Raw genomic sequence first — 20,115 nt, 5'->3', positions numbered from 1 at the left:
TTTCCGCCAAGGGACAGGTAGTAGCTATTTCAGGCTTTGTGACTCATACGGTCTCTGTCCCACTTACTCAGCACCACTGATGTTTCTTGAAAATGGCCATAGACAACCTGTCATTTGGGGTTATAGAATGTAGTTGACTTTCATGGTTGTGCTTTTTTTCTCCCATGACTTTTCTATTTCATTTCCTACAAACACATGCGGTCTTTTCTTCTAGCTCTTCCACTCCAGGAGGAAGCCGATCCTTTGGTCTTTACAGCCCAGATTTGCTCCATAGTTCAAGCTGAAAATGTTTTTCCTCCCCGGTCCCTTCAATTCCAGCGACATAACTGGTTTCCCACTCACAGAAATCACCAGGAGGTTGTTCTCTTTCTGCCTCTCCCGCTGCACCTCGTTCCAGCCTCAGTTAGAATAACCTCTGGTTTTGTCGGGTTTCCCGTCATTGCCGACCCGCCTTCCAGGCCTACCAGAAGCCAGCTTCCCTTGTGTTTCCCTGCCCCCAGGCTCTCCCTCCAGGATTCTGCGGCCTGTTAAGCTGATTTGTTTGTTTGTTTGTTTGTTTTCCAAAGAGATTTCACCTGTAGAAAAACAGATAAAGCACGAAATCCCCCTGATGTAATGATTCCTCCTGCTCTGCTCAGATGGCGCCCGTCTTCTGCTCTTCTGTGTGGGGAGGTCCTGATGGGGAGGTGATGTGTGCGTGTGCCCACGAGGGCCGCCTCCCATCACAGGCTCCGAGACCTAGGGAGGGCGTCTGCTCAACGACATCGTTTTCCCCTCCTCAGCTTTCTGTATCAAACCCTGAGCAGGATCAGGTCTTCCTGTGGATGTCTGGCTGTAATTTTAAGCTATTGAGTATCAGCGCCTCCTGAAAAGGCATTGAAATCACTATAATTGGGCTTCGTTGAAATGGAATCACTGTCAGTCTGATGAGGAATGTGGCCTCTGTCATAACAGGTCCAGACTGGATAGTGTTTGAATGGGGATAAGGCTGGAGTCCCCGGACGAGTTAGCAAGGGGAGTTCTAGTTGGTTGCCCAAATAGTAAATAATGTATTTCTTCCTCGTTCCTTCTTCCGCTGTACTTTTCAAGTTTTATGTAGCCATCATGGATTCGACCCTATGTAGGTATCTGATGAGCTGGCTGAGAATGGGCTTGGTGCGTGTACGGGTGAACTTTGCTTTGGGCTTGCTGCCGTGTTATCAGATGTGTGGTCCAGGACAAGGAAACAGACAGGGTTGGGTGCCTGTGGAATTGTCAGAGGGGCACGTAGTGGGTGGAAACGCTCACCTCTGTTTTTTTCCAGCTCTGCCTTCACATTCTACTGCCCAGGGTTCTCTGCTGATCATGCGGCTCCCAGGTCATATTTCTCGTAGATTGCTTCCCTCAGAACACAGGCATTGCAGGGAGCTCAGACTTGATCTTGGCTCTTCAGAGTCTTTTCCAAGGATAGGGGAATTTGGTGATTCTCAAAACCGCTTTCAAATGACTTTAAAAATATCGTTATTATTATTATGTGACCGAGAGACCACTAGTTCTCCACCAGGGATGGGACCCAGGCCCCAGTGATGCCAAGTCCCAACCACTGGCTGGCCAGTGGAATCCCCCCAAGTATTATTATTCTGACCCCTCTGTGTGCCCTTCCCAGACACAGAGGACACTCAGCGTGCGCTTGACCCCTTTCCTTTCATTCCTGCTTCTACCCTGCACCCCAGAAACCAGTCTTCATCCTCTCCTGCACCCCCACTTCTCTCCCTTCTTCCTCTGCGTCCTTCTTTCCCCCTCTTAATTCCCCCCCACCCCCATATCCCTACGTGGGCATTTTCCCAGTCATTCTGACTTCCTTTTTAACTGTCATCTGTCTATCTTGACATTTTACATGAAGGACAGTTTTCTCCAACAAACTCACTTCTTTAGAACTCAGAGCGTGAGTCACTCTGTGAAGTACCCTCCAGCTGAGTGATACCAGGGACCTGGGCCTCTTCCAGCAGAGCAGTGTCTAAGAGTGCCAGAACCACATTCATTTTTCTTAACCGTAGTTTAGTGCAGAAAGTTGGTTCTCTTTTTTAAAAAGATGCTTAGCCCCACTTTAGTAAGCAAGGGTTTTGAGAGACCCATTGCAAGTACTTTTCAGCGGAAGGACATTTTTTGTGTGCTGCTAGAATCAAGAACAGATGTAAGCCTGTTGTCAGAATGTGCCTTGAGGGAAGAAAAACCCGCAGATTTTCCTACCTTGGTTTCCTCTGTGCAGCTGTTGACAAAACTAAGGGGCATGTTTCCATGCGATGGGATGGACATTCTCTTGTGAGCACACAAGAATGGTATGTCCCAAGTGTGTCCAGATATTTCTGGACACAGAGATTCTTTGGTCCCTGAGACTGGAAACGCAGAATTCTTTGTCCTCTTGAAGTTTAAGGTTATCCATTAGCATATAAGAATCCCGGAAAGCTTTGACTCTAAAGAAACCAGTTTAATTTTATTCAGTCACAGGTTCCTGAAATTCCTTGACTCCAGGTGGTTTGTGGGTTGGTTTGTGAATGTAGCTTACCCCTCCACCCTCCTGGTAGCTCCAGGTCAACTCCTTGGGTAGTTCTGTGCCAGTCAGGAACCAGCGTAAAGATGGAAGTCCTTGGGAATGAACACATGCCCTGCCTTAGCACACTGGCTTACTTTTCTGAGCCTGGGGATGGGACCAGAAAGCCATCTCCTGCCTCCTCAGCCACGTTGCTTGGTGAGTTAACCCTCCCCGCTTCTCGCACTGGCTGGCTTACAAACGCACATAACCGCGTTCCTTTCCTGCAGCAAACTCTCACCTGGATCCTGCTTTCTGCCTCGGGCAGCTATCCTGTCTCCTGTTCTCCTGACTGAACTTCTGGAAACCCATTTCTCTACCATCACAGCCCTCTGTTCCCCCGGTCCTTCCCCTCTGGGGCCCGCCCCAGCTCCCCAAGGATGACGCTTTTGGCAAGAACACCAGGAACCCCAGTGCCCAGTCCAGTGGGCTTTTTTCACCCACCCTCTTCCCACGTCAGAGCAAACATCCTGCCTTGGACGGGAATCAGGGAGCGCTTCCTAGTGGAAAGGCATGCCCGAGCTGCCAAGAGAAAGATGAGGAGGAGTTAACTAGGGGCGGGGAGAGGAAGGAGGCTGCCCAGTGGGGGGCCACGTCCAGATGCCCGCCGTGGAAGGAGGTAGGGTGGCACACCTGTGGCACGTGGAGGAGCTGGAATTCAGCCTGGGGGAGCGAGGACCTTATGGGGAGAGGACCGTTGTAACCTCACGCCCCTCCTTTTCAGCATGCATCACAGTGTGACTTGGAAACCACTGGTTTTTACTTTACACTGCTTGTACAGTGCCCTTCTTCCAGCTAATCTGCAAGTGCTCCAAGGACCCAAGGTCCAAGCTGTCTTGTTTGTTCTGAGCTGGTGTCGGGGCAGCAGGCTTGGGGGGCATGTGTGACTGACAGCAGGAGCAGCTTCAGCAGAGGTATGAGGGAACCAGGCGAGGCCTCCCCTGGTCAAGGAAGGCTTCCTGGAGGTGAGGACACCTGTGCTGAGTCCTGAGTAAAGGCGAGCGGCAAGTTGACCCCCGTGGTCTCAGGGGCAGGGTGTGCCAGGGTGAGGCAGCGGGAAGCAGGGCTCCCAGGGGCTGAGAGTCCAGGAAGCCTCGAGCCCTTTTGGAGCTTGATGATGGGTGGGGCGGTGCCCGTGCTGAAGAGTTTGGACACTTTGCTGAGGGCCAGCAATTTAGGCTGAAAACAGCCGGCTCCTCCCGCGGCTGCTGCTCTGCTGCTGTTTCCTCCTCTCAGTCCCAGCTCCATCCCTGCGGAAGACTGCCCTGCCCTGGGATCTGATTCCACCTGCTTCCCCTGGCAGCTCAGGCCCTTGTAACGGGGCCCTATCTTCCTCTCCGACCGAGATGGCTGTGTGCAGCTTGCAGCCTTGTCACGTGTTTGATTTGGAATGGAATGCAACATGTGTTTGTGGGTGTATGTGGACTTCTTCAAAGATACTTTTAAGATTTACTCATTGTTGAATGTAGGTGTGTTTCTTCCCCATGACTACACAGGTTTCCATCTTTTCCTGTCTTCTCCTCTCTTGATTTATTCCCATTCACCATCCCATTGCCTTTCGGGATAATATTTTTTTTATTGACTTTTTTTTGGTTTTGGGAGCACCACATGGCTTACGGGATCTAATTTCCCCAACCAGGGATTGAACCTGGGCCCTTGACAGCAAAAACTTGGAGCCCTAACCACTGAACTGCCAGGGAATTCCCTTGAGTAATATTTTCAAAAAATTAAACATAATGGCATCCTGACCATAAGAAAATCAAGCAACTTACGTATATTGATTTAAATCTATTTATTATTTAATTAACCTATTATAAACATATTTATTGTCATCCAGTAAAGGGAATTACAAATGATTTCCCCCCCAAAGATAATAGTATTGATAAAGGGCTGCACTATTGCACATAGTATTGATAAAAGGGTGCAGAGTGAAGATGAACTCCCACCTGCCTCTTCTGTCTCTGCTCTTGCCCATTTCTCCTGTGTCCTTCTGGAGATACACAGACACCACTTTTTGCAAAGAATACTTACAAACAGGAGACCTTACATACCCATAGATACATATACACGTAGTCACACGTGTGCAAGTGTGTGTGCACGCCTGGATCCCTACTGTGCTCTCATTCTGTGCACTCATGCCTTCACGGTCAGGGTAATTTGACGATCTCCCCTGTCATGATGTACGTGTAAAGCTGCCTCATTCTTGTTTGTGGACCACACGGACTTTCATTGTGTGGATATTTAACCAGCTGCTCATAGTGGTATTTAGGCTGTTTCTAATCTCCCTGATTAACAGGGCTGCATTGAATAGCCCTGAGATATGTTATTTCTTTATCCAGGAGTGTACACACTCTCAGTGAGCATGTCTGTGTTGAAGTTTGATAGATGTAGCCAACTTGTTCTCTGCAGAGACCACCTAAGAGGGCCTGTTTATTTTGCCTTTGTGGGATAAAAATGGGTACCTCACTGAAGAATTGTCCTTGTTTTTTGATGAACTCGGGTATCTTCATATTTTTAAGAGCCATTCAGTTTCTCTTTGTATGCATGATCTATTTGTCCTTTACCCATTTCCCTCTTGGGTTGCTTTTTGTTTGTTTTCTGATGCTAAACTTTTGATCATTTAACTCTGCTGGTTTGCTGTAGTCTGTACCAACCAAAACAGCTTTTTGGTTGCAGAGTTGTCCATAATCAAGAGTTCAGAATGAGGGGTCGGGTAAAACTGACTTTCTCTGCCACATGGTGATGATCAAAGGACTTGGTGACCATGAGAACACCCAACATCATGTAGCCATACTTACGTGTATTAAATACATGTTTTCCAGGTGATTTTGAGCCGGTGGCTGATGGTAATTGCATTGATGGTTTTATTAGGTACAACCCTTGTGAATTAATTTCCTTCTTGCTTTTAACCAAAGGGTCATCAGGTGAAGGTGAAATTTTTTTTGTTGGTTAGTATATTACTTCTCTTTTCTTGGTCAATATTTCCATTCTAGAAAATGGTACAAGATTTCTACTTTTTCTATAAATTAGCCTTGGGGTCCAAGTGTCCAGTAAGGTTCTCTGTTTTAACTGAGTACTTAGTAAATGTTTGATCCAAAACGTAAATATTTCCAAGTGCTATTTTGCCTCCTTTCTTAAAGGCATGTGCTTAACACAACACTTCTCAAACGATATTAATAGGTGTTCTGTGATATTTTTTAAAAATGTGCCCTGGTCACATTAATTTTGAAAAGATTGGATTAAATAAAATTAAATAAGTTCTTTACTATAGGACTTCCCAGAGACTTTAATACACCAGTGGGTCCATTGAATGTCCAAGAGGAGGCTGTTGGATACTGTGTTTCACAAATGTGTTTGACCACAGAAACCGTTTTCACTTTCTTTATGGTCTCTCATTAAACTACTCCTCAAGCAATTAGCATGAAACTCAGGAACGTATCAGGAAAAGGAATCGGTTACTTTGCCAACTGAAATTAGGCCAAATTTGTCTGAATTGGGCCAAATGAGGAACCCTGTTAGAAATAGTTATTTTGATTACTTGACTGCAATCCAATTTCTGAAATTAACTATAGATGCTGCTGTAGTTAAGCTCAGGGTGCAGCAGACAAAGACACCAGTTACTTTCTCCAAGCTTTCCAAGGTATTATTCACAGTGTAAAATGAAGAGACCAAGGTCATTTCTGATGGACCTCCACTGCTCTACCTGAGGTCAGATACCACCTTAAATCTGAAGCATCCCAATCAAACCGGGCTGGAGGTGAGGGGGTTGTGTGGAGACAGGAACCGTTGGCTGGAGGACTTAATTATGAAGCAAATATAAGAAGCCACAAGCGGGGTAAAGAATCCAGCGCATGAACAGGGTGGCTTATTCTTTCCTCTTGAGCATTTCTGGCTTTGGTTTTTATCCCTTCTCATTGGTGATTTCTCCCTTTTTAAGGAATCTTTAGTATTTTTCTTTTCAACCTTCCTGAATTTTCAAACAGCAGTTCTCAGAGGTGTTCTAGAACACTGGTGACCAGGGATATGTCATGAGTCATCTGAGAGCCAAATGAAACTGTTAACAATTTGCAGATTACCATAAAATAGAATGAGGAGGGCATGGCAACCGACTCCAGTCTTTTTGCCTGGAGAGTCTCATGGACAGAGGAGCGTGGTGGGCTACAGTCCATGGGGTCGCAAAGCATCGGACACAACTGAAGCGACAGCACACACACACAATTTATAAACCAAGTAAATGAGTTTGAAGAAATAATTTAACTTAATTTAGCTGTGACCTTGTGGGGCTCTGGGGTTGTTGTTCAGGCCATGTTTAAATGAGGATTTTTCTTTTAGAATCAAATATTCTATGAACAGTGGTCAGTTTATAACATGGTCATTGGTTTGCTGAGGCTGCCCTAACAAATTACCATGAACTGGGTGACTTGAATGCAGAAGTGTGTTATGTCACAGTCCTGGAGGCTAGAAGTCTGAGATTGGTGTGTTGTGGTGTGTTGATTCCTTCTGAGGGCTGTGAGGGAAGGGTCTGTTCCAGGCCTCTCTCCTTGGCTTGACTGTCTTCCCTCCATGGGCATCTCTGAGTCCTGGTTTCCTTCTATTCTAAGGATGACAGTCATATTGGATTAGGGTCCTCTCTAATGACCCCACTTTAACTTGCATCTGAGTGAATCTTGTTCCCAAATAAGGTCATACTCTGAGGTACGGGATGGGGTCAGAGCTTTAATGTGTGAATCTAGGAAAGACATAATTCAACCCATAGCAACAGGCTAATTTTCTCTTTCTTTTTTAAAGACTGTACATGGCAAGTCAAAGCCAATGATCGACGCTTCCACGAACAACCTCAGTTTATGAACACAGTATTCTTTTGCATTAAGGAGAGCAAATATGCGGTAAGTTGATTTTAATTAGTTAGCTTTATTAAAAGCCAGTTTTTTTCCCCCAATAGCCATGATGCTTACTCGCTTGTGTGACACCTGCCTTCCAGGTAACCCCTGGCCTGGGGCCATTGACAGTCATTGTTAGTTCTCTAGAATGTCATTTTTTAAATTGAAGTATAGTTGATTTACAATGTTGTATCAATGTCTGCTGTACAGCAAAGTGATTCAGTTTATACATATATATATATATTTCTTTAAAAAATTCTTTTCCATTCTGGTTTATCCCAGGACATTGAATAAGACTTTGTTGTTTATCCATCCTGTATGTAACAGTTTCCATCTGCTAGCTGCACACTCCCAGTCCGTTCTCCCTGGTGGTCCCAAGTCTGCTCTCTATGTCTGTGAGTCTGCTTCCGGGTCACACATAGGCCCATTGGTGTCTTATTTTAGATTTCCTAGAATGTCCTTTTTTCTCATTGTGTTAAGATGACCTCCCTAAGGGTGTATGGGGCAGTGTGAAACAAAACAAAGTTGATTGAAATTTTCCTTCTGAATATGCAGAGCTCTTTTAAAAAAATTTTATAAAAGAGCATACAGTAATATCACAGATGCCTCGCTTTTTGACAGCAATAAGAATTCGAAAGGAATCTTGGTAACTTATCTCTCCATCCTTGGCCTGTGATGGATTCAGAGACTTTGAAGATATTTTCGCCCCCAAAATGCTTATTATCATTGAAATATAAAGAACATGAGCTAAGTCTGGGCTGAAATGTTGTCTGTTAGATTCCTGGGACTACTCCACAGAATACCACCCACTGGGTGGTGTAAGACAACAGAAATTTATTCTCTTACAATTTGAAAAGGCCCAAAGTCTAAAATCAAGGTGTCAGTGGGCTGATTCCTTCTGGGGGATCCGCGGGAGGGACTGCTGCAGATTTCTCCTTGGTTTCTGGCTAACAGACCTTGGTGATCCTTAGCCACACACCACTCCAGTCTCTGTCTCCCTGTATGTTTCTCTGTGCCCAATTTTCCTCTACAAAGGCCAGCAGGCCTAATCACTGGATTAGGCCTTAATCCACCTTAATCCAGCATGACCTCACTGTAACTTGATCACCTTGGCAAAGACCATATTTCTAATATTTGGTTGGCCAAGAAGTTTGTTCGGATTTTTCTGTCCCATCTGATGGGGAAACCCAAACGAACTTATTGGCCAAGCCAGTAAGCTGACCATCGCAGGTCACAGGGTCAGAATTTGACTGTATCTTTGGGGGGCACACAATTCAACCAACACCTGTGTCTTTTACTCTTACACACCCTCCATTGCTCTTACAAGAATGTTCCTTTCCCACCCATGTTGACACGTCTCATTTTCTCCTCATCTTTGCCCTGTTTTCTAAGAGGCTCTAAGGATCAAGGAACCCAACAGCAGGATCTGTTTGGTCACAGTGAGAGTTGCCACAGAGACCTTTGAGGTGAAATCTCTGTGTCTTGTGACTCTGACATAAGCCTCCAAGGCGTCATTTTGAGGCCCAGTTAGAAGTAAAAACTTAAAGAAAATCTCAGTATCTTTCAAACAAATTATAGCCTTGTGTGCCTGTAGGCCACAGGGCTGATTTTTGTCTGGGCTTCGCTGGTAGCTCAGCTGGTAAAGAATCCGCCTGCAGTGCAGGAGACCCCGGTTAGATTCCTGGGTCGGAAAGATCCCCTGGAGAAGGGATAAGCTACCCACTCCAGTATTCTTGGACTTCCCTGGTGGCTCAACTGGTAAAGAATCCGCCTGCAATGCGGGAGACCTGGGTTCGATCCCTGGGTTGCTAAGATCCCCTGGGGGAGAGTGTGGCAACCCACTCCAGTATTCTGGCCTGGAGAATTCCATGGACTGTATAGTCCATGGGGTCACAAAGAGTCAGACACGACTGGGCGCCTTTCACTTTCACTTCATACATCGTGTATTGTGGTAAATGTGGGACCGTTTAGAATGATTTTCTCATTTTTTCCAACAGAATAACGCAATTAAAACATACAAGTACAATGCGTTGACCTTTCTACCAATGAATTTGTTTGAGCAGTTTAAGAGAGCGGCCAATTTCTATTTCCTGGTCCTTCTCATCTTACAGGTAATAATACCCTTTGATATCTTAAATCTGTTTTGAGTTACAATGACTCAGTAACATTCAGGTTGTTAGTGTTTGAATTGTACATAAAATACAAATAATCTTGAAAGTTTTCTGTACGGTCATCTGGGTTCTGGATGTAAGACAGTGTGACTAATACCCAGAATCAGTTCATGAACAGTGTTATGAACCTGAGCAAATGCGGATGTTATTTTAATTATGTATTTTAAAAAGTTCAGTTTCATACTGATGTCAGTTAAAACATATTGATGTCATTGTTAAAACTGGTTTTCCTAAAGTGAGTCAGGTTCAAATGTTCACTTTGTGAAACAGTTGTACCTTAAAATTAAATCTATTTTTTATGCTTGGCTTTTATTTTTTATTTAGTTGCCAAAAGGTTATTGATTTTTATTAGGATTTTGCTCACAATTCTCATAATTATTTTTCTGATCTGGTTTTACACTGGAAAGGCCTTTTTTTCCTCCTACTTGGGGCAAGAAGTCCACTTAATCTAGAGAGCATTACTTTTATCTGTCTAGGAACTGTTTTACGATCAAAGAAACTATATACCCTCTAGTTGCCACTCAGAGTTTCCACCTTTAGCACTTGAAGTGCTGGTTACAAAGGATGGCATCTCCACTTGGTTTCATCAGATTCTTTATGTCAAGCGTTTGATTTGGAGAATAGTCTCACCTGCTGGGATTCGCCCAGTATAGTTTTGGGAAACTGTAACCTGTGTGTCTGAGTGGAGATGGCAGACGCATGGGTGGAGGGAAGACTCAGGAGGGAGAACTAGACCCTCAACAGGTTTAGAGGAATCTGAGACCTGCTGACTTGATCATAAGGCGTGGTCTTATCGAGCGGGGCCTTAGAGACAGGCTCGTGTAGAGAGAAACACTGCCAAGTTTACAGTGCTGCTGCATGACGAGTGGGCCACTTTGCCTTCCTTCCTTCCAGAAGGAAAAGGGGCGTTCTGCCTTATAGTCACAGTAACGTGGGACATGAACTTCCTCCCCCCATCTCCCCACACCTTGATTATCTTTCCTGAAGGCACAGCGATCCAGGTGCGGGTACTGGTAACAGCCTTAGCCCTTTCCTTGCACTGTTCCTTCACGTAATTCTCGTAGTCTGCGAGATTAGTATTGGGTTGGCCGAAAAGTTCGTGTGGGTTTTTCTGTAACGTGTCTCTGTCTCTAGGCTCTGTTCCAGGAAGCCAGAAGCTAGAGAGAGAGGCAGGAGAAGGGTTAGCTGGGTGCTTTGGCACCTTTCCATGCCTGCTACACAGGATGCCAGCTGGATGATGGTGGCGATTAGACTTAACCTTAGCGGTTGCCTGTAGCTCTGCCGTGTCCTCCTGGGCACCCATGTCTGCCATTTTTCAATCTCTTTCAGGCAATCCCCCAAATCTCGACCCTGGCGTGGTACACCACGCTGGTGCCCTTACTTGTGGTGCTGGGCGTCACGGCCGTCAAAGACCTTGTGGATGATGTGGTAAGGACTGCTCATGCAACCGCCTCCTCACCGCTGCAAGCGTTATTTTCTAGTGGCATTTATACTGGCCGTTTTGAGATGATTAAAATAACCTTTCCCCATCCCTCCTCTCAAGGCGCGCCATAAAATGGACAAGGAAGTCAACAATAGGACGTGTGAAGTCATTAAGGATGGCAGGTACCGTGCCTTTCTGAACGTGTGACTTTTCATCCAAGGATGTAATATACAAATACATCTAGAAGCAACCTTAGAGATAACTAGTTGAACTTGGAAGTCTAACAGCGCGTGAACCTCTTCCTTATAAAGGCCTTCTCCACTTACCGAGACGAGGCTGTCCCCAGGTTGGAGTCCAGGCAGTTGCCTGCTGGAGGTCTGAGTCCTCAATCCTCCTGGGTTTCCTTCAGCCTGGAGTGTGCGACCCCATCTCCGCTCTCCCCCAGCGATTTGCCCAAATGTCCTGAAACCCTTCAGGAATCCCCAGCTACAGTGGTCTCTCCCTTTGCTGGGCTTTCAGAGCATTTTGTTTTCATCTTTATTGTTATGAGCTGAGTTTTATTAGAATTAGTTATGTTGAAATCTCATCATCTGCAGTATCTCTGAGGTCTGCCATACTATATTTTAAATTTTTTAAAATGTTCGTATGTTAGACAGTCAAATGGGTGTTTCCAGGAGAATTTAATACCAAAGGAAGCAATCTTTTTATTTTATCAATATTCTTATGAGGTTTGTTAGAAAAGTGATACACTCATTAAAAAGATAAGTTTAAACACTAGAGAGGAGACAAGTTAAGAACTAGAGTTGGGGGCTTCCCTGGTGGTCCCATGGCTGAGACTCTGGGCTCCTAATGCAGGGGACCCAGGTTTGATCCCTGGTTGGGGAAACAGATCCCAGATGCTACAACTGAGAGTCTGCATGCCACAGCTAAATATCCCGCATGCTGCAACGAAGATCAAAGATCCCGAGTGCTGCAACTAAGACCCAATGCAGCCAAATGTGTATAAAAACCAAAGTATCATGAGCATTCCAGATGGCCATGTGGGGTCCATAATGCTTCCCTCTCCTGGGATCAGCAGGCGATGGATAACTGAGTGGAAGGAAGCTGAGGGGCTGGGAACACAGGACATGAGCAAAAACAGAGGGGTGGCACGTGTCTCCTTCCTGCACATTTAAGGTGCCCCCACTGACCCCCGATCATACAACGCAGGATGGAAAGGAACGCATCAAAGTTAGCACCGCCTTTGTTTCTTCCTCCAGAAGAGAAGATGATTCTCATGACCCCTTAATCATCAGCTGGCTGACCTTCCCCTGGGATGTACATGTTTTCCCGGAATTTTTGGCTCCCAGGCAGCATAATCCAAATCCCCTGCCAGTAACTTGAAGAGTGCCACTGAACTATCATTCTTTTCTACATTCAGGTTCAAAGTTGCCAAGTGGAAAGACATTCAAGTCGGAGATGTCATTCGCCTGAAAAAAAATGACTTCATCCCAGTAAGTGGGCTTAAGCACTGCTGTCCCATTCCTTATCCTTCCATCTGACCTGGCATTCTATTCAGCCTCGGGCATGGGGGTCTCTGTGTTACTGGTGTGTTTTGTTTCAAACAGGCTGACATCCTGCTGCTGTCGAGCTCCGAACCTAACAGCCTCTGCTACGTGGAAACGGCCGAACTGGATGGGTGAGTGCGTCTTAGGCGGGCAGGTTGGGAAGCTCACCTTTGGAAGGCTGACCATTGTTACATGAAACTTATGCACTTGGACAGGAAGCCCTGAGGTCTGGCCTTACCTCTACCTGCTGGATGCCCAGCAACCTCTCCTTATAGGAGACCAGCCTCTCGTTGTCTTTGCCTTTTTCCCTAGTCAGAACTGGTAGGACGAGCAAGAAGACGGCAGTGGTCCGACTCCCTAGTAGACCAGCTTCTCTTTACCTTATTCTGTATTTGCACGCCTATCTTTCAGGGAAAGTAAAGCTCTGATTACAGAATGTGTGCCTGAGCCCTTTACCAGCTGCTGAGCAGTGTCAGACTGACAAACGGCTGCTAGTAACTATTTCGGGGGGAAAAAAATAGATTTTTAAAGTCTGCCAGTAGACAGTTTTCTCCCTTTGCTGGTTTTGTTAGTATGCTACCACTTGAAAGGATTTTTTGGACCATTTTGACCAGTTTTCAGTACATTTATGGAATACCGGCTGGGTTGCATTAATTTTACATGGTAGGTCATTTAATCTTTTTTTTTTTTTAATTAAAAAAATCAGTATTCTTTCTTATTATTGGGCTGCATTGGGTCCTAGCTGCAGCATGTAAGATCCAGTTCCCCAACCAGGGACAAAACCCAGGCCCCCTGCATGTAAGACGTGGAGTCCCAGCCACAGGACCACCAGGGAAGTTCCTCATTTAATCTTTGCAGCAACCCTATGAGATGTGTGTTATCGCCTTGACGTAACCCGTGAGGAAACTGAGGCCCTGGAGGTGAGGTAGCCCGCCCAAGATCACACAACGGGTGGCAGAGTTGGGGCGCTGCTCCCCTCTGCTCACCCCCAGGGCTGCTGCCTGTGTTCCTCTCTTGGCATCAACCCCTTTCTCACACCCACAATGAGCATAAGCTTCTATGGAGACTGAGATCATCCAAGTAAAAACAAGGTCTATAAGTCAGTTGGCTGATCATTCAACCTAAACTGTAAAACAGCTCTTATTCCCACAAGTGAGAGATCCTGAAGTTTTGCAAAGATAGAAACTCCTAGCGTGCCCTGTCGGAGCAAACAGAATGGAAAGTTGAGAACTGCTGGTCCACTTCTTAGTAGATGGGAATCCCCAGTCGGACTTTGTGGGGCTTGAAATAAGTGACTCACTGCAGGAAGCTTGGCTTGCTCCCCAGAGTGCACGCGCCCAGCCTGCCCCTGGGGGTCCTCTTGCCTGTCTTTTGCCTTCCACTGTGTGTGTGGTGGGGGGTGGGGAATGTGCTCAGTACTGGGGGTAAGGTTACCACCTCCTTCCTTAGATAGAATTCATCTTTCAAAGGATCCGGTTATTCACTCTGGGCAATATTAAGTTGATAGAGTCTTGACCCTTTCTGTAACAAATACGTATCCTAGAATTATCTTAGTGTGATTAAATGTTAGAAAGAAAGTTTTAAGTAGCAGTTTGGTAGTCTTGGCGGGTGGTAAGGCTTAAGTTAGTAAGGGGAGAGACAGGAAGCTTCTGGGTGCCTCGGGCCTACCCAGGTTGCCTCATGGTAACTGACAGTAAAAGGGGGCCAACGTTTCCTGGGTCAGGAGTTTTTTTCTAGTTCAGGGGATAACTTCATCCAAAGCTGAAGTTCCAAGGAGAACAGAGAGTTTGAAAACAGAAAAGGCTGATTATGTAGCTTTCACTTCCTGGTATACCTAATGTTACTTCGTACAGTGTTCTTTATATTCCTTTTCCAACTCTGAAATTTGTTCATGCAATTCTTTTTTGCTTTCCCTTTAGAGAAACCAACTTAAAGTTCAAAATGGCACTTGAAATCACACACCAATATCTCCAAGAAGAAAATTCATTGGCAACATTTGATGGTTTGTGCAAATATGTCTTTTTGTTGTTGTTTAGTCACTAAGCTGTGTCCGACCCTTTGCAACTCTGTGGACTGTAGCCTACCAGGCTCCCCTGTCCATGAGATTCTCCAGGCAACAATACGGGCGTGGGTTGCCATTTCCTTCTCCAGGGGATTTTCCCGACCCAGGGTCAAGCCTGCGTCTCCTTCATTGGCTGGGGGGTTCTTTACCACTAAGCCCCCAGGAAAGCCCTAACATGTCTTACTTTGTATTAAATTTTCATTGCTTGATTCAGTCTGCATTTTAATTAAAACCAGAAAATCTTTCATAAGTGAGTACTTATGTGAATCATATCTCTTTTAAAAGGTTTTATTGAATGTGAGGAACCGAATAACCGACTAGATAAGTTTACAGGAACACTATTTTGGAAAAACACAAGTTTTCCTTTGGATGCTGATAAAATTTTATTACGTGGTTGCGTCATCAGGAACACCGATTTCTGCCATGGACTGGTCATTTTTGCAGGTACTTTTGAAGTCTCTTGGGAAATTGATCTGTAGGCTCATTAAAGATGTAAATGAGGAAATTGATTGTCCTTTCTCTGTTGAAACCCAAGAGAGTTATTTTATTGACAGGCTAGTGAACTGATTTTCCCAATTGTTGATCAGATTAAATTTTTTCTTTCTAGGTGCTGACTCTAAAATAATGAAGAACAGTGGGAAAACCAGATTTAAAAGAACTAAAATCGATTACCTGATGAACTACATGGTTTATACGGTATTTATTTGCTGTTTTGGTAGAGTGCTATCTTTTGCTCTAGTTTCTTGTACGTTTTTCTAATGCAAAGAAATTTTACCTCTGGGGGCCAAGTAGAAAAATTCACAAGGTGGGGGAGGAGAGTCCCGCACCTCTTCTCAGAAATGCCGCATTTCTAATAGGAGACTCTCTGGGAATGTGAACCCCAGTGGTAGGGTGCCCTGAGTTGATACCTGAGTTGATCACCCTATAGAGTCATCAGCTGGGAAACTAGGGAGTCTTAGATAAGCCCTTGAAGTCAATGTAGGATTGATTTTACTGCTGTTAATTTCCCACAGGGATAGTTCTCTTAAAAGCAAACTTTTATCCCCCAAAATATACTGTGTAAGTCCAAATATAAGGCAAGTTTAGGTGTAAGATGAGTCAAAGATCTATCTCCAAGACCACTCCCAGTATTGATGATTCATGAGGAAGACTTGAATTCAGTCTATAATTGTTCTCATAGTTAGGACTTATTATGATAAGTATCGCTTGTTACAAAGCAAGATAGCAAAGGAAGGAGGTTCATGGGGCAAAGGGCAGAGAAAACCAGGGATGAGCTTCCAAGAGTCCTCTCCCAGTGGGGTCACTCACAACAGACCCACTGAATCCTCCCAGTGACAATCTGTGTCAGCCCTTGTGAAATGTTGGCTCTCTAGGAAAGTTCATTAGAGACTCATTACCTGGGTTTTATTGGGGTCTGGCCATGTAGGCACTGTCTGCCTGGCGTGTACCAAAATCCCAGACTCCTTAAAGGAATCTGGGTAGTCAGTATAAACCATATTGTTTTATACAAACAGCTGGGCACAATGAGTCATTCTTATCAGAGAATAAGAAATAAGGAACCAGGAAGCCCTTCCAAAATCTGTTTCCTGTTGCCAGCCAACAGCCTGCTGTGTAAACAGGCTTCCAAGGCTGGAAGTCTTAAACCTGCTGTGTCCACTCTTCTGCACATAGAGGGGCCCTAAACATCAGACAGTCCTCCAACTTGCCAGTAAGGGTTTTTTTTTTTTCAAGTATTTAGTTTTGATGTGTTCACGAGAAAGGTAACGTCCCTGTCCCTCTACTCCAGCATCTTATCTGATCCAGTTTAATTTGAACACAAAACATTTTAGGGACTCATAATACTTCCAATACTTTATATGGTCAAAAGCATATAATAGTAATGTGTTAATTTAAGAAAAAATTCTTTTTTCCCTGCTCTCACATTTCATGAAATCTTCATTTGAACTTTTCTGGTGCATCCTCCATGTCACTGTCTTGCTTGTGGCTGGAGCCCTCACAAGGAGTTTGTCATCTCTCCTCTGTGCCCAGTTCTTTTGAAATACAGCACTTTTAGAATCTGTGTCCAGAGATTTAAATTTGCCTTGGAAATTTTCTTCCTCCTCACAGATACCCAGTGTTCGCAGTTACCTTAAATACCCCAATAGCCCTAGGGCTGTTGACTTTTTAATTCATTCCTTAGGTATACACTCAGTTTTCACAATAGAATACTTACTGTATTGCTTCTTAAAGGATCTTAAATGTTAAGTAATCATTAAACCTTCAGGAATAATTACCCAAATTTGCATAAAATTTCCTTGCCTTCTTCTTTTTTTTTTAATCATTTCCATCGAACATTTTCTATAAGAATCCCAATTTTGCCTTCTTTGAAATTGTTCATGCTAAAGTAAGGTTATCTTCCCCAAACATTATGTTATTGCTCAAAGGAAAAGTTGTTGAGATAATGTCCCATATTATGAGAATGTTTAAGGATTTGAATATAAAACACCACCTTCTCTTCTGAAAGATAATTTTAGGAATAAAACCTTACCCTGCACATGGTAGGTAGGATAAATTAATCAACCACAGAAATAAATAGGCTTTGAAAGCATTCTTTCTGTTTATTTACCTTTTGGCCTTGCCACATGGGGCATATGGGAGCTTAGTTCCCTGAGCAGGGGTCGAACCTGAGCCCCCTGCAGTGGAAGCACAGAGTCTTCCTCAAGGAGCTGTTATGGCAGTGTCTCTATTTTAAGTGTGTTTGTTGTTGCTGTTCCCTTGCTAAGTTGTGTCCAACTCTTTGCAACCCCATGGACTCTGTCCTCCCCTGTCTCCCAGAGTTTGCTCATATTTGTATCCATTGAGTCAGTGATACTATCTAACCATTTCATCCTCTGCCGTCCCCTTCTCCTCTTGCTTTCAATCTTGCCAGCATCAGCATCTTTTGTGTTGCTTTTACAGCATACTAAATTATCATGCACATGTAAAGTATTAGGGTAAATTAGAATCTATACAATGCATGGGATCGGGAATGTGTCCTTAGAGTTAAACCTAACCATTGTGTGTCTTTCAGATCTTTGTTGTTCTCATCTTGCTTTCTGCGGGTCTTGCCATCGGCCATGCTTACTGGGAAGCTCAAGTTGGCAATTTTTCCTGGTACCTCTATGATGGAGAAGACTCTACGCCCTCCTACCGTGGATTCCTGAATTTCTGGGGCTACATCATTGTTCTCAACACCCTGGTGCCCATCTCTCTCTATGTCAGGTAAGGCTGTCTTCTCTTTGGCCTTCTTCTTTAAGGAAGAACTTGGTACACCTTGCCAATTCAGCACCTTCAATTTTAGCGATACTTGTTTTAAAGGTCATAAGGAACAAATAAGAAAAGAGCTTTCACTTCAGAATTGAGGGTGATCTGGGCAAAGGAAATTAACACTGCATGTCTGCCCTGTGCTAGGCACAGCATCTTGTATCTTGACCTCTTGACAGATAAAGCTACTGGAGTTCAGAGGTCAAACTCCACTTCTGCAGTCACTTTCTTGGCAGGATTCTTCTGACTGGGTTCCAAAGCTCAAGCTCAAGCATCAGAAAGAGCTGGATGAAGATTTAGAATGTCACGGAATAACTTAGTTGTTCTCCATTTCCGGAGGCATCCTAACCTCTTTTCTGTATCTTCTATATTACTACCTGGTATATCTCCAGCTTGTAAAACTCCCTGGGCTTCCTGAATGCTGCCTCCCACATTTCGCCTCTCAAAATGTTTTCTTTCTCATCTCAACCCCAACTGTGATAAAAGAGTAATAGAAGAGGGTCATATGTCTGATAGATGGTCATCACCTTGTTTTCTGCTACTTTTTCCTTTTTTCCTTTTTTAATATCAAGTTTCACTGTCTCTGGTCAGTTGAACTTTAAACGACTGGGAGACAAATTGTGCCTTGAAATATACCCAGCAGCCAGAGTCTGCTCTTGGTTCCAATAAGTAATAGCCCAGAGGCACATAAGACTACATGCACACCTGTAATTAGAAGCGTTTGCTTTATTTTAATTTTATTACACGTGCATTTGTTTTAGTTTTAATTTTATTAGCTGTAGTTACTGTCACTCTTTTCATGTGAAGTAAAGCCCTGGGGACCTGTGTGTTTGCAGTTACTTTAAAAAAAAACTATGATGACTTTTACCTTTGTTAGGGGAACTATTATACAGACTATTTTCTCTGTATTTGTACATATGTATTAGGGCTTCTGTGGTGGCTCAGATGGTGAAGAATCTGCCTGCAGTGCAGGAGACCTGATTTCGATCCCTGGGTCGAGAAGATCCCCTGGAGAAGGGAAAGGCAACCTACTCCAGTGTTCTTAAATGTAAAAGTGTTAGTTGCTCAGTCCTGTCTGACTCTGTGACCCCATGGACTGTATCCCACCAGCTACTCTGTCCATGGAATTCTCTAGACAAGAATACTGGAGTGAGTTGCCATTCCTTTCTCCAGGGGATCTTCCCAACCCAGGGATCGAACCTGGGTCTCCCGCATTGCAGGCATATTCTTTACCATCTGAGCCACATGGGAAGCCCCCAGTATTGTTGCCTGGAGAATTCCATGATCAGAGGAGCCTGGCAGGCTACAGTCCATGGGGCCACAAAAAGCTGGACATGACTGAGCGACTGACACTTTGACACATGTATATTATACATAAACTGTATATGGAGTTTTAGGTTTTAAAAAGTCATGTCATGTGATTAATATGATTTTTTTGTTGGTTTGTTTCTCTTGGAAGCGAAGGTCCTTTTGAAGCATCCGTCAGTCTGGTCATTTCAGATAGTATCTCTGTTCTGCTTTTAGCCCCAGAGTAGCTTTCTGTCTCATTCAGAATAGACCCACCGTAGTCACACTGCGCCCACAGGCCCATGGGACCCACTGCACTGCCCTGCATACCCATTCGTGACCTCCTGCACCTCCACCACTCCCCAGGATCCCTCACCTTGAGCCTCTTTGAACGTCTCAGCGGTATCAGCACCTGCCCCGGGGCCTTTGCACTTGCTCTGACCTCTCCTGGAATATCCTTTACCCTCCATATCTACATGGTTGCTCTTTGATTTCCTTGAGATCTCTGCTCAAAGTTCACCTTATACCCCTGGCTATTCCTGACCCTCTCTGTCTTAAACATCACTTCTTCTGCCTGTCGGTCTCTATCTGTCTTTATGGTGCTTTGATTTTCTACAGACGATTCTCACCATCTAATATAGTATATGTTTACTTAAGGGCAGGGATTTTTGTCTCTCTTGTTTATTGACGTATCCCCCGTACCTAGGATGATGTCTGGTAATTCTAGGCACTCACGAAGCATATAAGGGAGCAGAGAAGAAGGGAGTTATTTTTCCATCTGTTTAGTTCCATTCTTTACAGACATCCTTTGCCCACTGAACAGTGGCTAGATGTGTAAGCACCTTCCTTAAAACTGAGATAAATTTAGTCAGTTATAGTTTTCAAGTAGGAATG

The 20,115-nt window shown here is 44.5% G+C and overlaps 1 protein-coding gene across 2 annotated transcripts in view; it reads left to right on the top strand.

Annotated features, from left to right (window-relative positions):
- Window positions 1-20,115, top strand: part of ATP8B1 (ATPase phospholipid transporting 8B1) — a 151,347-nt gene that overhangs the window by 98,653 nt on the left and 32,579 nt on the right. For both annotated transcript variants that reach the window (XM_027525642.1, XM_027525641.1), the window contains exons 3-12: window positions 7,358-7,455; window positions 9,447-9,560; window positions 10,950-11,048; window positions 11,164-11,225; window positions 12,464-12,536; window positions 12,651-12,721; window positions 14,510-14,592; window positions 14,938-15,096; window positions 15,260-15,348; window positions 17,702-17,892. In XM_027525642.1, coding sequence (XP_027381443.1) covers window positions 7,358-7,455; window positions 9,447-9,560; window positions 10,950-11,048; window positions 11,164-11,225; window positions 12,464-12,536; window positions 12,651-12,721; window positions 14,510-14,592; window positions 14,938-15,096; window positions 15,260-15,348; window positions 17,702-17,892 — 1,039 coding nt within the window. The remainder of the gene's footprint in view (window positions 1-7,357; window positions 7,456-9,446; window positions 9,561-10,949; window positions 11,049-11,163; window positions 11,226-12,463; window positions 12,537-12,650; window positions 12,722-14,509; window positions 14,593-14,937; window positions 15,097-15,259; window positions 15,349-17,701; window positions 17,893-20,115) is intronic.

The sequence above is a fragment of the Bos indicus x Bos taurus genome, chromosome 24, assembly GCF_003369695.1.
Source record: "Bos indicus x Bos taurus breed Angus x Brahman F1 hybrid chromosome 24, Bos_hybrid_MaternalHap_v2.0, whole genome shotgun sequence".
NCBI lineage: Eukaryota > Metazoa > Chordata > Mammalia > Artiodactyla > Bovidae > Bos > Bos indicus x Bos taurus.
This window is presented reverse-complemented; position numbering and strand designations above follow the sequence as displayed.